Source organism: Orcinus orca, chromosome 6 (genome assembly GCF_937001465.1).
Source record: "Orcinus orca chromosome 6, mOrcOrc1.1, whole genome shotgun sequence".
NCBI lineage: Eukaryota > Metazoa > Chordata > Mammalia > Artiodactyla > Delphinidae > Orcinus > Orcinus orca.
The window spans coordinates 84,127,572-84,149,019 of NC_064564.1; the positions used below are offsets into that span (position 1 = coordinate 84,127,572).

The 21,448-nt window shown below is 50.5% G+C and overlaps 1 protein-coding gene across 10 annotated transcripts; it reads left to right on the top strand.

Annotated features, from left to right (window-relative positions):
- Positions 1 to 3,515: 3,515 nt before the first annotated feature.
- Positions 3,516 to 21,393, top strand: NPR2 (natriuretic peptide receptor 2). 10 transcript variants are annotated; one of them, XM_033431092.2, is made up of 22 exons: positions 3,516 to 4,995; positions 5,834 to 6,039; positions 11,734 to 11,847; positions 12,151 to 12,286; positions 12,530 to 12,624; positions 12,852 to 12,984; positions 13,212 to 13,296; positions 13,528 to 13,657; positions 13,820 to 13,894; positions 14,104 to 14,181; positions 14,412 to 14,516; positions 14,634 to 14,705; positions 16,680 to 16,839; positions 17,019 to 17,174; positions 17,252 to 17,420; positions 17,580 to 17,726; positions 18,218 to 18,341; positions 18,560 to 18,628; positions 20,215 to 20,389; positions 20,461 to 20,559; positions 20,827 to 20,918; positions 21,052 to 21,393. In XM_033431092.2, the coding sequence occupies exons 1-22, from the start codon at positions 4,329 to 4,331 to the stop codon at positions 21,115 to 21,117; spliced, it is 3,153 nt and encodes a 1,050-aa protein (XP_033286983.1). In that variant the 5' UTR covers positions 3,516 to 4,328; the 3' UTR covers positions 21,118 to 21,393. The 10 variants fall into 10 exon arrangements, 9 of the variants coding, with proteins under 9 accessions (XP_033286983.1, XP_004271466.1, XP_033286988.1 ...); XM_004271418.4 differs by having other exon boundaries at positions 13,537 to 13,657; XM_033431097.2 differs by lacking the exon at positions 13,820 to 13,894 and having other exon boundaries at positions 3,524 to 4,995; positions 13,537 to 13,657.
- Positions 21,394 to 21,448: the final 55 nt, after the last annotated feature.

Here is a 21,448-nt window from a genome sequence, read left to right on the forward strand (position 1 = left end):
TCCAGACAGGTAAGTTAGAAGCTGGGATTTGATTTGAAAATATTTTAAATTTTAAAACTTTTTTAACTTATACAAGAAAACTGTGTGTGAATTCAAAGTGAAAAACCCTTGACCCTGTAAACAATAATAGCAGCTCTTTGGGGATATTGAACATGATGAGAAGGTGAACCCAAGGTCTAGAACCATGCTGTGTGCTGCTGTGTGGAAGGTGAGGGGAGTCGGGAGGGGGAGGGGAGTGGGCCACATGAGCAATAATGGGGATTTGACCTGTTTCCAGGAGTCTCTCTTTCCCTCACTAGGGCTAAAAGAAATAATGCAGAATTTTAGTAAGGTCTTTTTTTTACCTTTAATATGTTTCAATATGTTGGTTTTTTGTTTTTGTTTTTAAATTTTTTTTTGGCTGCAGCCGTGTGGCTGTGGGATCTTGTGGGATCTTAGTTTCCTCACCAGGGATTGAACCTGCGCCCTCCGCAGTGAAAGTGAGGAGTCCTAACCACTGGACCGCCAAGGAATTCCCACTGTGTTTCTTTTTTATGCTGCCTCTCCCTCTCCCTTACTGAAATGCTGCATTTGAAAATGTATCTTTTCTGCCTTATTTTATCTTACTTTCCGCGGCTGCTCTCTGCCCTCTGTTGGCAAGTTCTCTTGGACCTGTCTTGTGTGCAGGAGACAATCACATGTAAGTCAAAACCTTTTTCTGCAGGTCAGGTTGGTTAAGCAGAGAGAAGACTGGAAGGTGTTTTGTTTCTCTGGAATCCTATAGGCTTGGAGGCACAGTCTTGGTGTAGAGCAAACCGGAGGGTCCAGAGTTAGCTGTGAAATCAGGGAGGTTCCAAGTTCAGTACTGAACTGGGAGTTTGTTTGGGGCATCAGGGCTTGACATGGAGATTGGCATGAGCCTGAATCCCATGTCAGTCTCAGAACTCAGCAAGAGTCTTGAGGATCCTTTGGCCTGAGTGTGACAGGCCTCAGGACTTCTTTGCACTAAGGAAGAGGGCAACTTGGAAACTACCATAGCTTCTAGCAGCTAGCTAATTGATGCTCCACAGTTTAGTTCTGGATCAGATATGAGGTGTTTGGGCTGGCCCTGTCCCAGAAGAAATTATAGATGGTGTCTGTGAAGTAGTGAGAGGCATTACCAACTCTACAGAGATAAAGTTGGCTCCTAGCTGGGTGCTGCTCAGGCCAGCAGGACCTTTAGGTTTCCCAGGCTTTGTATGGGTAGCAGTAGGGCCACCAAATACAGACAAAATCTTATTGTCCATATCAGTGAGGACATAATTAGATAGTTGGAATAAATAGATAATTGATCTCATTTATCTAATATTTTCAGCCTCTCCCTACAAATAAACCAACAAAACAAAAAACTTTCATTGGATGTTAATAAGAAACAGCATTAAGTGATTAACTTTTATTTCCCTGACCTTTCCCACTTTCTAGTCTTAGTGGCCAGTTGGAAGGAAGAGGGAAGGGGCAAGATGCTTGAAATGACATGTCATGCATTTAAACTTGTCTGGGGAGTCTGGGCAACAGTGGTGTCTGGTCCTCACTTGGGTCTGCAGGTGTTCCAGAGAGACTCTTCTGGGTCTTTAGTGGCCATTACACTCTAAGCACAGCCTCACATGGTAAATTCCTTGAGTCAGCAGAATATCTGTACAGAGCCCCACCTTAGAGACCAGGAAACCTGGATTCTCGTCTCTGCTCTGCTATTAAAAAGCCATGTAGGATTGGGGGAGAGGGGTGGGGTAGGAAGCTATGGGACTTCCCTCTCTGAGACTCAGTTTTCAATTATCTTTAAATGAGGGGAGTGAACAATATTACTTATAAGATTCCTCCTAGCCCTGAAATTCTATAATTCTGGCAGAGATTGTGTCATTTGGATTTGCTTCTCTCATTAAACTGTGTGTAGTTGCTTGAAAAGTATTATTTGGTGGATTGGGTCTGAAGTTAGAGCCATGTCTTTTTCAGGTTGTCCCATCACCCTTTTGACTGGTCTATATCCTTCTTTTCCTTGCTCAGATAGGACGAAATTTCTTTACACTAACAGTGTCAGGAGCTGGAACTGGAGTTAATCCATCTGTGTTAAAGAAAGAGCTGCCCTAAGGTTTTCATTTCTACCAAGTTGAGGGCAAGAGACGTTGTTGGGGGGCTTGCCTTTGGCCTCTGTGCCCAGGGATTCCAATTGTATGCTCCTCAAAGGTAAGTTTATCATTCAGCTTTTTGTATTCACCCCCATAGCTTGTGCAAGGCAGCCAGTGTTCAATAAAGTATCGTACCTAAGAATAAAATGGCATTGTCCTTAATTTCCCCCCAAAACCACTAGGTGTCGCCTTCATCTCAGAGAAATTACACCCCTCCACTCCCTGCCCGCCCACCCTCCTCCCTCTACTCCAGCTTTCTCAGCTTCTTGGCACTCTGATTTCTGGAGAAGTGGCTTGAAGCAGGAGACAAACTGTGGCTCTTGGCAGGGAGAGGAGCATGGGTTTATGTGCATCTCCTTTATGACAATTTGAGGAAAACTCCCTAAGGTCCCATGCAGCCCCTCCCAGCAACCATGATATCATCCCTCACAAGCTGTTCCTCGGGATCAGATCAGCACTCCAGATATGGGGTGTCTGGGGTGAGCCTTCTAGGATGGAAGCTTGGGAGTGGGGTGGAACCCAAGGGGGGCACAATGGGCTTCCACTACTGGGGAAACGTTTTGCATAATCAGTCTCTGAGCCTTTATCAGGTGCAAGCCCAGGCTGTGCAGGAAGACAAAAGAGAGAAGAGGCTGCTCTGGGCTCCCACCCTGGAGCAGATGGTGTGGCGGGAGCCCAGTGGGCTATGGTGGCCTCTGAGGACACGGGAGGGCACATTGGGGTCGTGGGGACAGGAAGAGGGAGATTGGAGGGTTGAGTCCTAAGGAAGAAGGAGACTCATGGACTTCGTAAGGACTCAGGAAAAATCGGTCACCGGAGCGCCTTGGTCCCGGAGGGGCTTATCTTCCAGGGAGCAGGCATGTCTTACTGGTGAAGGAGGGAGAGGTTCCCGTCAATGAGAGGGGTGCTATCGTTTACTAGGTGGAGGACAAGTGAGGATACCGAATATGTGGGGATCCCTGACTGTTTCCTGGAGGCTGGAGTGTTTGAGGGACTCAGGGGAGTTAAGAAAGGAGACCCTAAGAAGAGCGGGATACGCGAGGGGTGGGTAGGGAGGCCCTGGGCTCGTGGGAGTGTGTGAGATGGAGAGCGCGCGGCGGGGTGGCCCAGGGGCCTGGGGGAGACGGGGTAGGCCTTAAAGTGAGGGGACGCCCGGGACCTCGCCGGCCTGAGAGGCCCTTGCGCGGAGCCCCCGGGCTGTCGCCGGGTGAGTTGGAGACCTGGGAGGTCCCCGGGCGCCCGGGTGGGAGTGGGGAGTCGGGAGGGGGGAAGACAGCAGGCGCCGGAGGGTGGGGCCGGGCGGGGGAGGAGGAGGGGCCGCGGGGACGGGGCGGGGAAGGCGCGGGGCGGGGGCGGGGGCGGGCGGCCTGCCCGGGGAGTCACACTCTGCAGCCGCCGGCGCAGCGAGCGGAGACGGCCGGGCCGCGGCAACCTGACCTGGACGAGCGGCGCGCCCGGGGGCCCAGGCGGGGGGCGGGAGGAAGCGCGGGGCAGCGCCGGCCGCCCGGACCCAGGAGAAGCGGAGCAGAGAGGAGCGGGGACACGGGCGGGGCCGCCGCAGCTCCGGATGGGACCAGCGCCCTGGGCCCGTTAGTCCAAGCAGGAGCTTCGGGAGAAGCCTTCACAGGGAGATTTACCCCTGCCTTTCCTTCTCCTCCGGCCCAGGCCTCGCTTCGCTGCCCGCCTGCCCATGGTCCCAGTCCTTCCGCCGGGCCGGCCCCCTCCCACCTTATCCCCTTGGTCCTTCTTTTCGCAGCTCTCTGCCCTCCTAGCCCTTTCAGCGGTGAGGTCCCCCCAGGCCTTCTCTTTGTACCAGCCAACCCCCCCCCTCCACCCCATCCCAGTCTCGGATCCCCTTTTCCTTCTCAGCTTTAGATTCATCAGACGAATTCACCTCTCGCTCTCCCCATCCCAGTCACAGGCCCCCTTGGTCCCTGCCTCCTCCTGCCACCCTACTCTTGGCCCTCCTCCGTCCCTGCCCTAGGCTGGTGGACCCACTCCCCGGGGCTTCCTCCCATCTCCTCCTCCCCGATTCCTGCCACTTTCTGTATCCCAGCCTACCTAGCTTATCCTCACTTCTCTCCCTGGCGGCCTTCCCCAGGTTCCAGGCTGGACGGTGCTTGTGGCTCCCCCGTAGGCCAGAGTGGCCCCAGGTTCTGGGGGGGGTGGGGCCGCTGCTTCCTCCCCATGGCACTGCCATCACTCCTGCTGGTGGTGGCGGCCCTGGCAGGTGGGGTGCGTCCTCCAGGGGCGCGGAACCTGACGCTGGCGGTGGTGCTGCCAGAACACAACCTGAGCTATGCCTGGGCCTGGCCACGGGTGGGTCCCGCTGTGGCACTCGCTGTGGAGGCGCTGGGCCGGGCGCTGCCCGTGGACCTACGGTTCGTCAGCTCTGAACTAGATGGCGCCTGCTCTGAGTACCTGGCCCCGCTGCGCGCTGTGGACCTCAAGCTCTACCACGATCCCGACCTTCTGTTGGGCCCCGGTTGCGTGTACCCCGCTGCCTCTGTGGCCCGCTTTGCCTCACATTGGCGCCTTCCCCTGCTGACTGCGGGTGCTGTGGCCTCTGGTTTTGCGGCTAAGAATGAGCATTATCGTACCCTGGTGCGCACTGGTCCCTCTGCTCCCAAGCTGGGTGAGTTTGTAGTGACGCTACATGGGCACTTCAATTGGACTGCCCGTGCTGCCTTGCTGTATCTGGATGCTCGCACAGATGACCGGCCTCACTACTTCACCATCGAGGGCGTCTTTGAGGCCCTGCAGGGCAGCAACCTCAGTGTGCAGCACCAGGTGTATGCCCGTGAGCCGGGGGGCCCTGAGCAGGCCACCCACTTCATCCGGGCCAACGGGCGCAGTGAGTGTGGCCCGGGCTACTTAGGGTCAGGGGAGGAGGGTCGCTGTGTCCCTGGAGCTGAGCACTGGGAAGCTGTAGATGGAGATAGCCGTGGAGGAGCCGAATGTGGTGGTTGGGATCAAGAAACACGTGTGGATGGAGCCCCTGGGAGGGGCTAAGGCGTTATGTTGGGGGGCTTGTGGATGTCACAGACAGATGTGAACAAGGAGTAAGATGGCCTGAGGGGAGAAGCTTGTGTCGGGGAGAGTGTGGGATTGGGGGAAGTTGAATTTGGGGAGCAGTGTGAGTTCCCTGGAGTAGTGAGTGTGGTTGATGGTCACTCCAAAATGTGTGCCTGTCTGTGAGCAGAGACTTCTCAGACTGGGCCGCCAGTACCCCTTGGTGGCATAAAAAGCGTGAAGACTCCATAAATGGGCTTTGCGGTGCAGCTGATTAGGTTGGGAAAGACAGGTAGAGCTCCCACTGAGAGAAGTTCTGAGCAGTCAGTGCCTTTGAGCTTAGGGAAAGACAGGGCAGAGTGGGGGAGTGAGGAGGGCTGGCGGGGAGCAGCAGGCAGGGAGCAGCAGGCAGGGCTCTGGAAGAGGAGGGGCTTGAAAGATAGCTCCCTTCCTCTGGGGTCTGGAGTCAGGCTCTGACTTCTGCCAGATGGTCCATACGGTCCCAGGGTACTTATGACATAGACTCCAAGGGGGGAGGGATGGGGAACATCTGCTGGGTGGTTGATAGATTAGGGCCTCTCTTCCTCGCTAAAGATGGGAATGCAGATGGTCAGAGAGGGGGCTGTCTAGGGTCCTGGATGCTTTCTCAGAGTGCCCCTCTGTCACGTACCTGCTCCCAGTTGTGTATATCTGCGGCCCTCTGGAGATGCTGCATGAGATCCTGCTTCAGGCCCAAAGGGAGAACCTGACCAACGGAGATTATGTCTTCTTTTACCTGGATGTCTTTGGGGAGAGTCTCCGTGCGGGCCCCACGCGCTCCACAGGCCGGCCCTGGCAGGACAATCGCACCTGGGAACAGGCCGAGGCCCTCAGAGAAGCTTTTCAGGTATCATTTGAGCCAAACTTGAAGGGAGCAGGGAGAGGAGCTTTTTTGGGAATTCTCTGTCTGTCACAAGACCCCACAGAAACCCTAGCAACAGGGCAAGAATTGTGAACCACAGGGATTAAATGGACGGAGGCTTTCCAAGTCTAGTCTCACCTTTGTGGCTCTTTCTCAGTATGTCTTCCAAGGCTACCTCCCAAGATCCTGGAACACTGACTTTTCCTAAGTACCAATGGTAGATATACCGTGGGGTGGGGGGGGGGAAGTTCAGGAAAAGATCTAGACCCCGCCCCTGGGAGGGCTTCCACCCTTTCTGGAGAGGCGAGGCATGATTGTGGTGCAGTTAGATACAAGTACAAGAAAGGATGTGATGATGTGTCCTGGAACAGACACTAAGAACTTGAGTGGTTCAGAGGAGAGAGTCACTGTGGGCTGGGTTTAGGGGAAGCTGTTATAAAGGAAGCAAGACTCTATGGTGACTTTAAAGATAGATGTCATATTCCTAGTCAGAGTGGGAGAGAGGATGCAGGCAGCTGGAGCAAAGAAAAAAAGATGGGAATGGACATGTTTGGGGATCCAAGAAGATACTGACCTGACAAGAAAGAATGGTTCACTTGGAGCACATTATAGGAAATAATGCTGCAGAGGTAGATTCAGATTAAGGAGAGCTCTGAACCTAAGACTGAGGCGTTTGGACTTGAATGGTGGGGTCTTTGAGGTTTTTTTGTGATGAGAAATATACTGACAGAACTCAGGTTGGATTAGAAGAGGAGGAGACAGTGAGGCCACCTGCAATAGGTTAGAATGCGGTATGGAGGTATGGGCTTGAACTATGGTGATGATAGCAGGAATGAAAAGAGATGGATATGAGAAGCAGTTTGTAGGGAAAATTGACATGACTGTCTTCAGTTCACTTCTCTGCTCAAAACTTTCAATGACTTATTTCCTACAGAATAAAGTCCTGACTCCTTATCATGACATTTAAGATTTTATACAGTCCTCAACCCACTTTTAAAATCTTACCTCCCAGTACTGCTGAGTACTCCAGCCGGCTAGAGCTCGCTCAGACCTGCTACCTCGGGCCTCCCTGCCCCGCTGCCTTTGGGCTCTTTGCTGCTTTTGTCCACAGTGGTCTTCCTCCCCTTACCCCAAATCTCTCCCTCTCAAAATCATACCCATGAATTGCTCCCCGATTCTCCCACCAATTTTTCACTTACTTATGTATATAAGTACTTTTTAAAACTTATTTATGCATACCCCCTTCTTATCCCAAAAAGAATTTGAGGTGGCGTATAGGATAACCTTCAGGTCTTTTCAACCCTGAGATTCTTTGACTCTAAGTAGATGTGTATAAGGGCTGGACTTGGGTGGCCACCTTCTGCAATGAGTAAGGTTTTATGTGGCTGTGATTATATATTCGGTAGTGTCTGACTGTGAATGACATATCTGTTTGCATGCCTGAGTATAAGTCTGTGACCGTCACACTTGAACACGGGCAGTGGCAGGACAGGTTTTGTTGCTGCTGAACTTTTGCCTAAAACGACCTTCTCACCTTTGTGTGTCTGGATAATGCTTGTGTATTCTATAATACTCAAATCAGTTATTTTCCCTTCTAGGAAACAATCCCTGAATCCTCAGGTTGGACTGAATTTCCCACTCTTGTGCCTATCTCTAACTCCTCTAGAACTTACAACATTATTCAGTCAATGTCTGATTCATCTGAAGACTGACTCATTCTGTTAGTGTTTACTTAGCTAGCACCTGTTATGTCCTAGTCACTGTGCGAGGTGCTAGTATACAGCAGAGAACATAACAGATGTCCCTGCCTTTTGGAGCCTACATTCAGTAGAACAGACAGACATAAACAAGCAATAGATACAAACATAGAACAAACTGTGATGTGTTACTTAAAAAGAGAAAAAAAGCATAGCGTGGTATGAGAGGAGAGTATCAGGGGGGTTGTGCTTTAGCTAGTGTGGTCAAGGAGGGTCTCTCTAACCCTCCCAGATGGGAAGACTCCACAGGCTTCTGGGCCATACTCTCTTTGTGGAGGGAACACCTCTCTTCTTGTGGGAGAATTCCTACCAGCCAAGGGGCCCCAGCACTTAGGGTAGGAGGAGGAGGGATCTAGTCTGCTAACAAATAGTTACATACAGTTGACTCTTGAACACTGTGGGGGTTAGGGGCACCCACCCTCCATGCAATTGAAAATCTGAGTATAACTTTACAGTCAGGCTTCCCTCTTGGAGGTTCCATCCACATCTGTGGATTCAACCAAGTGTAGATCATGTAGTACCATGGTCTGCGTTTATTGAAAAAAATCTGCATATCAGTGGACCTGTGCAGTTCAAACCCAAGTTTTTCCAGGGTGAACTGTAAATTAATTCTCAGCTCTCCCACTCACTGTAGGCATTATTCAGACAGAAAAACAAAGAGAGAGGTTTTGCTACGATATAAGAGAAGGGGCAGTCAAGAATATGCTGAGGGGAAAATCAAAGGGAAGTGGTGTGGTCAGCTCCAGACAAGGGTGAAAGAGCAGAGAGCCCACACCCCAGAGATACCTGGCCCGCTGGGGTCCCAGAGCAGGCCAGCCTGGAAAAGGTGGCGGCAGAGGTGAGGAGTCCCTGATATAGATGCCCACAGCCTTTCCAGGAGGGTGTCATGCCCAAGGAAGGGGTCCCAGCTCATGCTGGATACTAGCTATTGGGGGAGAGGACTCTCAAATTAAATATGTTGCTATGATTTTTCTCCCTCATTGAACCGTAGCCGCTGGAGGGCAGGGACCATGCTTGTCTTTGTATTCCGTGTGCCTAGCACGTTTGTTGAATTGAATCAACGTGTGTGTTGGGAAGAGGGGGGATGGGGTTAGGCATTCATTTAGACAGGAGTAGAGCCGGCAGGTACTGTAAACCAAGATGATCAACCAGGAAAGGGAAGAATACGTAGATACGGTGGAACTAACCAAATGACTAGGCTCTAAGGATCCAGAGGCTCTGTCTGGACATTTGAGGACATTCTACAGGGTCAGAAACCCAGGGAGAAGCCACAAACTAGGTGACTAGCATGAGACTGGGGTACAGATGGGGGCACCAGCGGCTAGAATGGAAGTAAGCAGTAAACCACGGGCCGTGGAAGGCAGCATCTCTTGTGGAGACCATTCTGTTAATTTAGGCCACTGTTAACAGCGCCTCCTGCGGCAGCCAGAGTGGGTCTGGGTGTGGGTGGGCCCACAGGCAGAGCCAGGCATCTGCTGCCCTTGCACATTTCCCGGGTGCCCTCCTGGCTTCCACCCACCGCTGTACCCATTTTGGCAGCCTTTGCTTTTTTTTTTTTTTTTTTTTCCGCCTGGGGTCCCCTGTGCAACGGGACACAGTTACCTACCTTTACCTTCTCTCTAGCCCCTGAGCAAGAACAGAAATTCTTTGGAAGTTCTTCTGCTTCTCTCTCTTTTTTTTAGTAGCTGGTAACCACAGCAAAACAGAGTCGAGCATAGCAGTTCTCAAAGTGTGGTCTTGGGATCCTGGGGGCCCCTGGAATCCTTTTTTAGGGGGACGATGAGGGCAAAACTAGTTTAAAAATAATACTAAGGTGTTATTTGCCTCCGTCACTCTCATTCTTCCATGATTGTATAGTGGAGTTTTCCAGAGGTTATGTGACGTGTGATGATGTCATCATTCTGGCAGCTATAGGAGGTGTGCTTGTGTATTCTTGTGTTTTAAAACTTTGTCAGTTTTAATTTCTAATATGGTAAATATTGATAGATGTAATCCAAACAAACAAAAGCTCCTTGGGGTCCTCAATAATTTCTAGTAGCGTAAAGGTGTCATGAGAGCAAAAAGATTGAGAACTGCTAGTCTAGCAAAGAAAAAACCTACGCAATTACTTTTTAAAAAGCATTGAAAACCTATTATCAACCTTTATAATGAAACAGACATTGTGTGAAGCCTGATCTTTTCAAGTTTTTTAACTAACTTTTTACATTTTTTTGTCAACCGTATCCTACCCTTCTATTTTTCTTTTATTCTTTGAATAGGTGTTACTGAACGAACCCTTCCAGCCCCACCCTCAGTCTCCCTCTCCTTTTTAATTCTGCCTGACAGTGGGAGAGTATTAGCAGTGTGTGATCAAGCATCCAAACGCTCCAGTAAGAATAATTACATCATGAAGTAGACTCCAGTCTAATATAATCAATGTGTATTAGAAACTGACTTCATTATTTCCTACCTGGAATGAATTGATCTATAATAGGTCGTAAGTGATATATCTAGTATCTCTATGGTACTTTCTATGACAGGAATTAACACAACTGGTAGAAACGGCTAGTTTTATTTTTTAAAGAATCAATTTTATTTATTATATTTATTTTTTGGTTGCGTTGGGCCTTCGTTGCTGCACATGAGCTTTCTGTAGTTGTGGCGAGGGGGCGCTACTCCTCGTTGCGGTGCGCAGGTTTCTCATTGTGGTGGCTTCTCTTGTTGTGAAGCATGGGCTCTAGGCGCATGGGCTTCAGTAGTTGTGGCACACGGGCTCAGTAGTTGTGGCTCGCGGGATCTAGAGCACAGGCTCAGTAGTTGTGGCACACGGGCTTAGTTGCTCTGCGGCACGTAGGATCTTCCCCAACCAGGGATCGAACCTGGCAGGTGGATCCGCCTTGGCAGGTGGATTCCTAACCACTGCACCACCAGGGAAGTCCCAAAACGACTAGTTTTAATCTCTCATTTCACAAAGTCACATTTCACAAAATATATTGATCGGAAGTCTTTCCCCAAAGTTGCAGTGCCAGTTCCCTGACGAAGGCAGAGGCTGGTCTCAGTGATTGTGGAGGCCTGAGGTGGAGGCAGAGGCCAAGAAGCGGGAAGTGTGTGAGGCCAGTGGGCCAGTGGGAGCCAGGCAGGCATCCCAGTGAAAGACAGAGACATGCTGACTGTGGCCAATGAGAAGTGTGCATGACTGAGACCATGTGTGCCACTGGCTTATCTATGAGATGTGTGTGGGCGTGTGACTGTGTGTTTTCCTTGTGACTCATGATGTGTGGGACTATGCCAGTATGCAGGACTGCATATGGTGGGTGTTCCATGCACATTAAAGGAGCCGGCTCATGGCTTTTTACAGATGGAATCACTCTCTCAAAGGATTTCCCCCAGTTGTCGTAGGACCTGAAATCTCTAATTCACTGGGTGGAGGCACTGTGCTCAAGTGGCCCAAATGAAAATGTAAACATTTTACTGATAACATTAGCAGTAATTAACACCAGGGAGAGGAGCCGTTGCTCAGTGTTGTCCTTGCCAGTAAACAGGTGCCCAGAAAGGATGGGACAGAGGAGCTGTGAGTGTTATGGCAGCCCTGCTGGGAGGCCTGGGTGGTAGTAGGGGCTTCAGGACGATGAGGAGCCCAGTTTGGGGAATGGAGTTGACTTCATGTATTTCCCAGTCTCCACCTTCCCAGAACCATCCTATCTATCTATCTTGTATGGAGGTGTGCCACCTGCTGTCCCCAGAGTATTAAACATATACACACACACACACACACACACACACACACACACACACACATGAGTTTAGTATCCTCTCGGCCTTCAGAGTCACCCATGTACATTTTATATCATGTATATTTCAGCAAGTTTCCCTGTCCTGCTTCCTCTCTTCCCCTAATGCCCATCTTGAATCATTTCCACTCTCCCATGTGCTGTTCGTACAGATGGTATTGGTCATCACATACCGAGAACCCCCGAATCCTGAGTATCAGGAATTCCAGAATCGTCTTCTGATAAGAGCTCGGGAAGATTTTGGTGTGGAGCTGGCCCCTTCCCTTGTAAGTAGATCTCTCTTTCCTCGAGAATCAGGCCAGGCTTTGAGGAAAGCCTCTTCTCCCTAACTCAGAATCAAGCCTTGGCCATGGAGCCAGCCCTACTTTGGGGGCTGTCCACTTCCATTCAGGATTTTCTCTTCTGCCTTAGTGTTCAGTGAGGTAGGGATGGCACCTTAGGAATGAGAGGAGGGAAGAAAGCAAACCAGAGCGAGGAGAGGTAGAAGGAGACCCCAGAGATGGAAAAGGGGGCTGGGGAAGGGGCCTGGCAGGACCTTTGGAGAGCACTGCTGAAGTTACCACCCCCAGATGAACCTCATTGCTGGCTGCTTCTACGATGGGATCCTGCTATATGCTGAAGTCCTGAATGAGACAATACAGGAAGGAGGCACCCGGGAAGATGGACTTCGAATTGTCGAGAAGATGCAAGGAAGAAGATACCATGGTAATGGAGAGGGTCAGTTGGAGGCCAGAGTGCCGCTGTCACGCTCAGGAGTGGAGTGGGCAGAAGAAAACACAGACACCAGGGGCAGGAGGGAGAGTTAGTAGGGGTCAGAGAACATGGCAGAGGTGGACACATATTAAGAATGGGGGCAGGGACAGACTGTGAGGTGACTGGAGGGATTGGGAGGATAGGAGAGGGGCCTAGGGTAGATCTCAAAGTAAGGGGTACTCCTTTCTGTCTTAGGTGTAACTGGACTGGTTGTTATGGACAAGAACAATGACCGGGAGACTGATTTTGTCCTGTGGGCCATGGGAGACCTGGATTCTGGGGACTTTCAGGTGATGGGGGATGAGGCAGGGAGGAGAGTGGGGGGCCTGCAAACCCAGCTTTCAGGGGGTCAACGGGGGCAGAATCACAGGTTCTAGAGGCAGGGACTTATTTCCTCTGCTGGAGCTGCTTGGTGGGTGGGCGGTAGGATGGGGAGAAAAGCACCCGAATAGCTGGGTTTGGGGGGAGGAGGCTGGTGGGAGCAGGCCTGTGGGCCCTGTTTTCTCCTTCCTCACAGCCTGCAGCCCACTACTCGGGAGCCGAAAAGCAGATTTGGTGGACAGGACGGCCCATCCCCTGGGTGAAGGGGGCCCCCCCCTTGGACAATCCCCCCTGTGCCTTTGACTTGGACGACCCATCCTGTGATAAAAGTGGGTGTGTGCAGGGACTGGGAGCAATCCTTCCTCCCTTGACTTTCCATTCTTTTACCTCCTCCTCACGGGCTCCCCCACCCTTAGCTCTATATCACCTGTTCTCCTATGCCCCCTGCCTGCTTCTTTACCTCTCGAGATCTGTCTGCTCCCTGCACCTAAGAGCATCCCCCCTCCCCGTTCACAGCACCAAACACAGTCTTTCTCAGGGCCCCCTCTCCCTTCAGCCCCACTTTCCACTCTGGCAATCGTGGCGCTGGGCACAGGAATCACCTTCATCATGTTTGGCGTTTCCAGCTTCCTCATTTTCCGGTGAGTTCTGTGCTTTCCGCTGACCTACTCCCTCCCTCCCATTTCCACACAGCCTTCTGGCTGAGGCCAGGAGGCCCCTAGAACACGGGGGAGGGAATGCATCCCTCTCTCTCAGTCCTGTGTCTGGGGTGTGACAACCGCAGCTTCAGGAGCTGCCGGGAAGTCTCTGCAACCCCGCTGTTGGCTTCTGGGGTGGTAGGATTGGGCTTGCCAGTCAACTGAGGTGTGCAGTCCTTACAGAAAACTGATGCTGGAGAAAGAGCTGGCTAGCATGTTGTGGCGCATTCGCTGGGAGGAGCTGCAATTTGGCAATTCAGAGCGATACCATAAAGGTGCAGGCAGTCGCCTCACACTGTCGCTGGTGAGCCCTCGTCTCAGCTGTCCCTCTGCTTCCCTCTGAGTGCCTGTCCTTTCGTACCCTGGACCTTTCCCAGCACATCAGCCTGTAATGATAGCACCTGCACTACCACCACCATCTAATGTTCCTTTCATCCTTCCGCCTCCATGTTGCCCTTGGCCCCAGCGGGGATCCAGTTACGGCTCGCTCATGACAGCCCATGGGAAATACCAGATCTTTGCCAACACCGGTCACTTCAAGGTGAACAGTCGTCCACTTGTTCTGGTCCCCACCATTTCATTCTGTCTCATCCACATCTATCACCTCTTCCCGTGACCCTCTGCTCCTCATAACCCTCCTCTCTGTCCAGCTGATCTCCTGGATGCTCCCACAGTTCTCCAGTCTTTCCCAGCACCCAGAGACCCTTTCTGATATTAATGTCCCTCTTCCCCTTTCACTCCCACCATCAGGGAAATGTTGTTGCCATCAAACATGTGAATAAGAAGCGCATTGAGCTGACCCGGCAGGTTCTGTTTGAACTCAAACATGTAAGTCATGGTGTATGGGTTGAGGGCCAGGGGTAAATAAGAATGGGGAAGGGGAAGGGGAAGGGGAGGACTAGGGAACAGTAAAATTGGCTAGGAGGGCAATGGGTTTATTTATAAATTTCAAGTTGTAAGGACAATTAAGAGAAAGGTCCTCTCATGCAGTGGTAGATTTCTGTATCTAATTTTGAGCTCTTTCAATTCTCTTTTTCTTCCTTTTTTTTTTTTCGTAGATGAGAGATGTTCAGTTCAACCATCTCACTCGCTTCATTGGCGCCTGCATAGACCCTCCCAACATTTGCATCGTCACCGAGTATTGTCCTCGTGGGAGTTTACAGGTGAGGGATATAGGTGGGGATTATAGGGGCAGGGGAGATAGGCCCAAAGTTACACTGACTGTGCAGGTAATAGTGGGGCTAGGAAAGTCACATAATCTATTCCATGTCACTCACCAGGATATTCTGGAAAATGATAGCATCAACTTGGATTGGATGTTTCGTTACTCACTCATTAATGACCTTGTTAAGGTGAGTCTTCCCCACTCCTCCTTGAGTTCATCCACTTTAAAATGCCTCCCTCTTTCTATCTTTGCTTATGATTTCTCTTCCTAGTCTAAAAATTCCATCTCTCCATTTCCCCTTGTTCTTAAGGTTGGGTGATAATGGGTAAACAATGGATTTGGGGCTTTTAATTAGGGGGAATGAGTTTTATCTGCCACAAAGAGTCCTGTACTTGTAGAGAACTTTTGTCTTCCTGCCCTAGCTCAAATCTCAGATCTCAAATCTCTCTCCATCATCTTTTCTTTTTCCTCCAAGAGTTTATATTAAAATCTCTTAGCAGGGAAAAATTAATGGGGTCTCCAAACATTTATCTTCTATTTTTTTTCCTCATCATTTACTCTCTAACCAATATTTCACGTATCTGCTCTTTTGTTCAGAAAAACTGAAATTCGAAATGAACATTTATTAGTAAAACTAAGAGAAGCCAAGGAAAATTATACTAAATGTTTGGTGTCTTCTAATACACTAGGTTTCAGCTATTTTCAAGTGACCCAGAGGTCTATGGATTTGTGAAGGCATAAGTTTGAATCTTGTACAGGTGGGACAGGTGTTTAGAAGCAAGTCCCCTAGCCAGTGAGCTAGCCTAGTGGATCACCTGTACCACACCTGGAGCTGGCTTCGGTTTCTCTGCATAGTTTTCAAGAGGTTATTTAAAAAATTGTGTGTGTGTGTGTGTTAAAGTTGGCCATCAAGTCAGAGATAAAATATTAGGTAAAGTTGATGTGGTGCTCAGCTGGAGGTGTGATGATAAATGTAAGAAAAACATGACTCTTGAGAGAACAGTGATTTGATGGAAAGGTGATTTAGAACAAAGCCAGAAGCCTAACATCTGTATTCACGAGTTTGGAGATTCCCAAAGGTTTGTTGATATCAAGATGAAACGAATAGAAAGGAAGAGTTCACAGAGACTAGAGTTTTGAGTTGTTTAAGCCCAGAGCTAAACATTTAAAGGAGGTTAGCATACAGGACACCGTATCCTTTTTCGGTTCCACCTGAACTGACTTCCCAGGGGAAGCACCACTCTGCCTTCTTAGGACCTGCCTTAGAGTCCCTCACAGGCAACCTTTCTCTCCTCTCTGGCCCCAGGGGGGCCAGAAGTTTCAGGCTTCTACGTTGGCTTGGTAGCTACCTCCTACCTTTGTCCATTTCCCAGGTTTTTCTAATTTACTATTTTCTCCACTTTCTCTCTGGCCCGACATCCCCTGTAGTAGATGGCTTTCCTCCTCTATCTCGACTTGCCTGCCTATACATGGTTGTATGTTAAAGTTTACAACTGGCTCGTCTTCCTTGGTGCACCCAGGTACTCTTGGTACCTGGATCTCAAGCCGTGTCTTCCTGAGTAGTGGCCAAGCATTTGAGGCCACCATGGGTGTTGTATTCTTGGAGTTCACCCTCAGAGTTCTGATCCCTTCATTACTCAGAAGACAGGCCGCCCTTTCCAGGGTGATAACTGATAGCTCCCCTTGTCCTTCCTCTTAAGCATGTCTCCTATCCCTGGTGCTTCGGTGCTGATATACTGCTTAAGGTACCAGGAAGAGACGACTCTCCTATTTTGCCTGCTTCCTGGGGTGGAAGGATGCATTCCAAAATTAGCTTATTGTTTTTATGGTCCCGAGATCTTTTTTTTTTTTTTTTTTTTTTTTTTGCGGTACGCGGGCCTCTCACTGTTGTGGCCTCTCCCGTTGCGGAGCACAGGCTCCGGACGCGCAGGCTCAGCGGCCATGGCTCACGGGCCCAGCCGCTCCACGGCATGTGGGATCTCCCCAGACCGGGGCACGAACCCGTGTCCCCCGCATCGGCAGGCGGACTCCCAACCACTGCGCCACCAGGGAAGCCCATGGTCCCAAGATCTTTAGACAGCTAGCTAATGTCTATCTCACGGAGAGGGGGTATCCCAAGCCAGATATGATCCAATCCCATGACTTGATCTGTATCCTGCAGGGCATGGCCTTTCTCCATAACAGCATTATTGCATCCCATGGGAGTCTCAAGTCCTCCAACTGTGTGGTGGATAGTCGTTTTGTGCTCAAAATCACAGACTATGGCCTGGCCAGCTTCCGATCAACTGCTGAACCTGATGACAACCACGCCCTCTATGCCAGTGAGGCCTTCCCCCACAACCTGCTTTTACATTGCTCCCCCGGCCCTGATCATTTCCACCTACGGAGGGTGGGAGAGGGAGACGGAGTGACAGTAATACGGCGAGCATTATAGGAATGAGGCCAGGTGGGCTTGGGGATTTCCTTTTTGAGGACCTGGCCACCTGTTCCCTCTTTTCAGAGAAGCTGTGGACTGCCCCAGAACTGCTCAGTGGGAACCCCTTGCCAACCACAGGCATGCAGAAGGCCGATGTCTATAGCTTTGGGATCATCTTACAGGAGATAGCCCTTCGCAGTGGTCCTTTCTACTTGGAGGGCCTGGACCTCAGCCCCAAAGGTGAGAGTCAATCTACGACCCAGAGCCTCCTCTACTTGGGGGACCTGTTCTTCATCCAAACCCTTTATCACCCTCAGAGATTGTCCAGAAGGTCCGAAATGGTCAGCGGCCTTATTTCCGGCCGAGCATCGACCGGACCCAACTGAACGAAGAGCTGGTTTTGCTGATGGAGCGGTGTTGGGCCCAGGACGCAGCTGAGCGACCAGACTTTGGACAGATTAAGGGCTTCATTCGCCGCTTTAACAAGTGAGAGGGCACTATGGTGCAGGAGCTCCCCGGGGCTAGAAGCCTCATCAGTCTTAGTGGGTGAGGTGGGGTTGGTGGGGCCGAGAGGGTGGGTTGGGTAGAAAGCCCTGGGGGTCTTGAGCATTCTGGAGCAGGTACCCTATCCTGGCCTCCTTCCAGGGAGGGTGGCACCAGCATACTGGATAACCTCCTATTGCGCATGGAGCAGTATGCCAACAACCTGGAGAAGCTGGTGGAGGAACGCACACAGGCCTACCTGGAGGAGAAACGCAAGGCTGAGGCTCTGCTCTACCAAATTCTACCCCAGTGAGACTTCTGTCCCCCTTCCTGAATTTTCCTGTGGTATTCTTCTGTTGGTTTCTGCCTAATCAAGCTCCTGAGAAGTCACTTCCCAACCCTTAGAATGCTGCTTTGTTACATCTTGCTACCATGAGCCCATTCTGGCTCTAGACCGTGTGTTTTCATTCTGTCTCCAAATGAGTTGTGCTGCCTTCTTCCTGGCTTCCCATCCCTTCTTCTTAGGACGCTGCTCTACCAGACCTTTGCTCCAGCAAGTGTATGTAGAACAATCCCAACTTGAGACGTTTAGCCCACATCCCCAGGGATCCCCTTCCAACCCCACACCACCTTACCTTGCCCTGGACTGTAATGTCTTCCCAGCCACCTTCCTTCTCCTCCACCAGGCTCAGCTTTCATGTTAGAACTCATCTCTGCTCCAGCCATACACTCCTTTCCTCTCTCTCGCCCTCCCACCCTCTTTCTCTGAGTTTGGCTCAACCTGTACCTTTGCTTCCTAGTTCAGTGGCAGAGCAGTTAAAACGGGGAGAGACCGTACAGGCCGAGGCCTTTGACAGCGTTACCATCTACTTCAGTGACATCGTTGGCTTCACAGCTTTGTCAGCAGAGAGCACCCCCATGCAGGTGAGAGCCAGGTGAGGGGCAGAGGGTGGGGTAGAGACCTGCGGGAGCTTCACTGGGGCATAGACATCCTTGATAATAGGGAAGATTAGCTTGGTCTGTAGTTTCCATATCTTGTTATGGCTTGTGTGTTAAGAATTCTTAGAAAGTTGGACAGTCTTAGTTGGACAGTCTTAGAAGGTTGGAAAGTCTTAAGGCCTCTACTTTCCCATCCCTGTTAGGTGGTGACACTTCTTAATGATCTGTATACCTGCTTTGATGCCATAATTGACAACTTTGACGTCTACAAGGTGAGAGCTGGGGCTGCCCTTACACTGACACTCTTTTAAAACCCAGTCTGCCCGAATCCCACATGCCTTACCTGCTCCAGGGTCAGTTTTCCTGCCTGGGTCTCCAGCATCCTAGTGCTAGAGTACCCTTTGTAGACAAATGAGGCTCTGGCACTGTAATTGTACATTCCCGTCTAATCTCTTGTGAATCCTTAAGGCTTGCCTAATCGGAACCATCACAAGATCTAGCCCCTGTCTGCCACTTTTTGCCTGGGGGTATAGGCATAGCCTAGTCATCTTTTCTCTTCTCTTCATCCACTCCAGACATGGAGGAATCATACAGGATGTGGGTATAGAATGATTTATTGGGGTGAGGGACAAGCTATGGAGTGGAAGCTTTTTGTTGAAGTCATTGAGTTGGCACAGGGTAGGCTTTATTGTGCTTGGGAGTAAAAATGATCGGGCTTTGTGACCAACCGTGTGGCCTTAGGCAAGTAACAGAAGCTCCCTGAGCCTCAGATGTTTTATCTGTATGATGGGAATAATAAATTTATTGTGGAAAATGCCTAATATTGTACAGATAATATTTATTACCCACTCCTGTCCCTTCCCTTTGGACTTACTCTGCCATCTCTGTTATTACTGTAACAAAGAACTCCCATAAACCCTTTACTTGCATTCACCAATTGTTTATATTTTCCCCCATTTGCTTTATTTAAAAAAAATCTATGTCTCCATATATTATTTTCTGAACCTTTTGCAAGTAAGTTTCAGACACAGTGCCCCCTTTTTAAAAGAAATAAATTTATTTATTTTATTTTTAGCTGCGTTGGGTCTTTGTTGCACGCGGGCTTTCTCTAGTTGTGGGGAGCGGGGGCTGCTCTTTGTTGTGGTGCACGTTGCAGTGGCTTCTCTTGCTGCGGAGCACAGGCTCTAGGCACGCGGGCTTCAGTAGTTGTGGCTCGCGGGCTCTAGAGCACAGGCTCAGTAGTTGTGGCGCACGGGTTTAGTTGCTTCCCGGCATGTGGGATCTTCCCGCACCAGGGCTCGAACCCATGTCCCCTGCATTGGTAGGCAGATTCTTAACCACTAGGCCACCAGGGAAGCCCCACAGTGCCCCTTTATCCCTAAACAGGTCAGTGTGTAGTTCCTAAAAACAAGGACCTTCTCTTACACAGCTTCAGTACAATTAACGAAGCCAAGTGCCTGCTTTCTTACCTTTGACACTTCAGGCTGTCTGAGGCTCATTTCACGGGGCCTCGCTGACCTCCCCACCAGCTTCTGTGCTCTTCAGGGCAGCCCTGTTGTCTTGCTTCCCATTTCCTGACAGCAGAGCCTATTTGACCATGTCCTGTTGCAGACAGGGTGTCCATTCAGCAGACATTTGTAGAGTATTCGCCAGGTGCTGGGATGGGCAGGAGGATTTACCGATTCCCTTGACTCCCCTTCTCCCAGATTCTCAGGACCATGGCACTTACTTTCTAGTCAATGTTCTGGCCCCCAGGCTGTCAGGATGACTCATAGTGGTACCCAGCTTGTCTCCTTCTGCCCTTCCCCATCCCCACTGATACAGATAGAGGTGACCTTTTCATCCCCCTCTCAATCAGGTAGAGACGATTGGAGATGCCTACATGGTGGTATCTGGTCTCCCAGGCAGAAATGGTCAGCGCCATGCCCCGGAAATTGCTCGTATGGCCCTGGCATTACTGGATGCGGTTTCTTCCTTCCGCATCCGCCACCGACCCCATGACCAGCTGAGGCTACGCATAGGGGTCCACACGGGTAAGGCTGACTCTCACTCCTGTCCTCATATCGACTTTTCCCAGGCTCTCCCAACCTATTTCTTCTCACAGGGCCCGTCTGTGCTGGGGTCGTTGGCCTGAAGATGCCCCGCTACTGTCTTTTTGGAGACACAGTGAACACTGCTTCCCGAATGGAGTCTAATGGTCAAGGTGAGACATTAGCCCTCAACCCCAGCATCAGCCTTAACCTGTGTTGGCCTTTTCTTCTTTTCAGAGTTCCTCCAAATCTCATTCTGAGAGACCACAGTTCCTGATTGCCCCATCCTTGGACATATTTTGGTTCTAGTGCATGTGCCCTGGGAAGACTGAGACCCTCCTGAGGGATGGTGGTTGGGTAAAGCTCTCTCCGATCCTGCCAGTTCTTCGGTTGCCTTTTCTTTGATTCTTCTTTCCATCATTTCCCCTATCCCACCCCAGCCCTTAAGATTCATGTCTCCTCTACCACCAAGGATGCCCTGGATGAGCTAGGATGCTTCCAGCTAGAGCTTCGAGGGGATGTGGAGATGAAGGTGATGGCAGGCCATGGGGAGGGAGTCATGGAATGGGAGGATGAACACAATCACGGGGTTTGTGGGGGGAAGGGAGGGAGATATGAGGAATAACATAGAAGAATCTGAATTATCTCTACTTCTCCGCTTCCAGGGAAAAGGCAAGATGCGAACTTACTGGCTCCTAGGAGAGCAGAAAGGACCTGCTGGGCTCCTGTAAACCCCACTTCTTCCCAAGTCAGACAATCCCCTGCTGCTGGTACCCGGGTGGGCAGTGGCCATCATCTCTCCACATAGCAGAAGTGGACATTGTCACATGAGATGGAAACCAACATGCACAAAACCCCCAACTTATATGGAAGTTGCTGCCCTTTGCAGCCCAGCCTTGTACATATACCTGTTCCTCTCTGGCCTGGTTCCTTTCCTCCCTACCTTCTGTAAATATCTGTATCTAAACCAGAATATTTTGGCCAAATATAAAACAAACAAAACCAGTCATGGTGACATAATCTGTATTAGGGGCAACTCCAAGGAAAGGTTATGGGGTATGG

Excerpts from the sequence above, each read along its gene's own strand:
- NPR2 (XM_033431090.2), top strand. The coding sequence starts at position 4,329 with ATGGCACTGCCATCACTCCTGCTGGTGGTGGCGGCCCTGGCAGGTGGG. Across the intron at positions 12,625-12,851 it reads TGGATTCTGGGGACTTTCAG|CCTGCAGCCCACTACTCGGG; the intron begins GTGATGGGGGAT and ends CCTTCCTCACAG. Across the intron at positions 12,985-13,211 it reads CGACCCATCCTGTGATAAAA|CCCCACTTTCCACTCTGGCA; the intron begins GTGGGTGTGTGC and ends CTCTCCCTTCAG.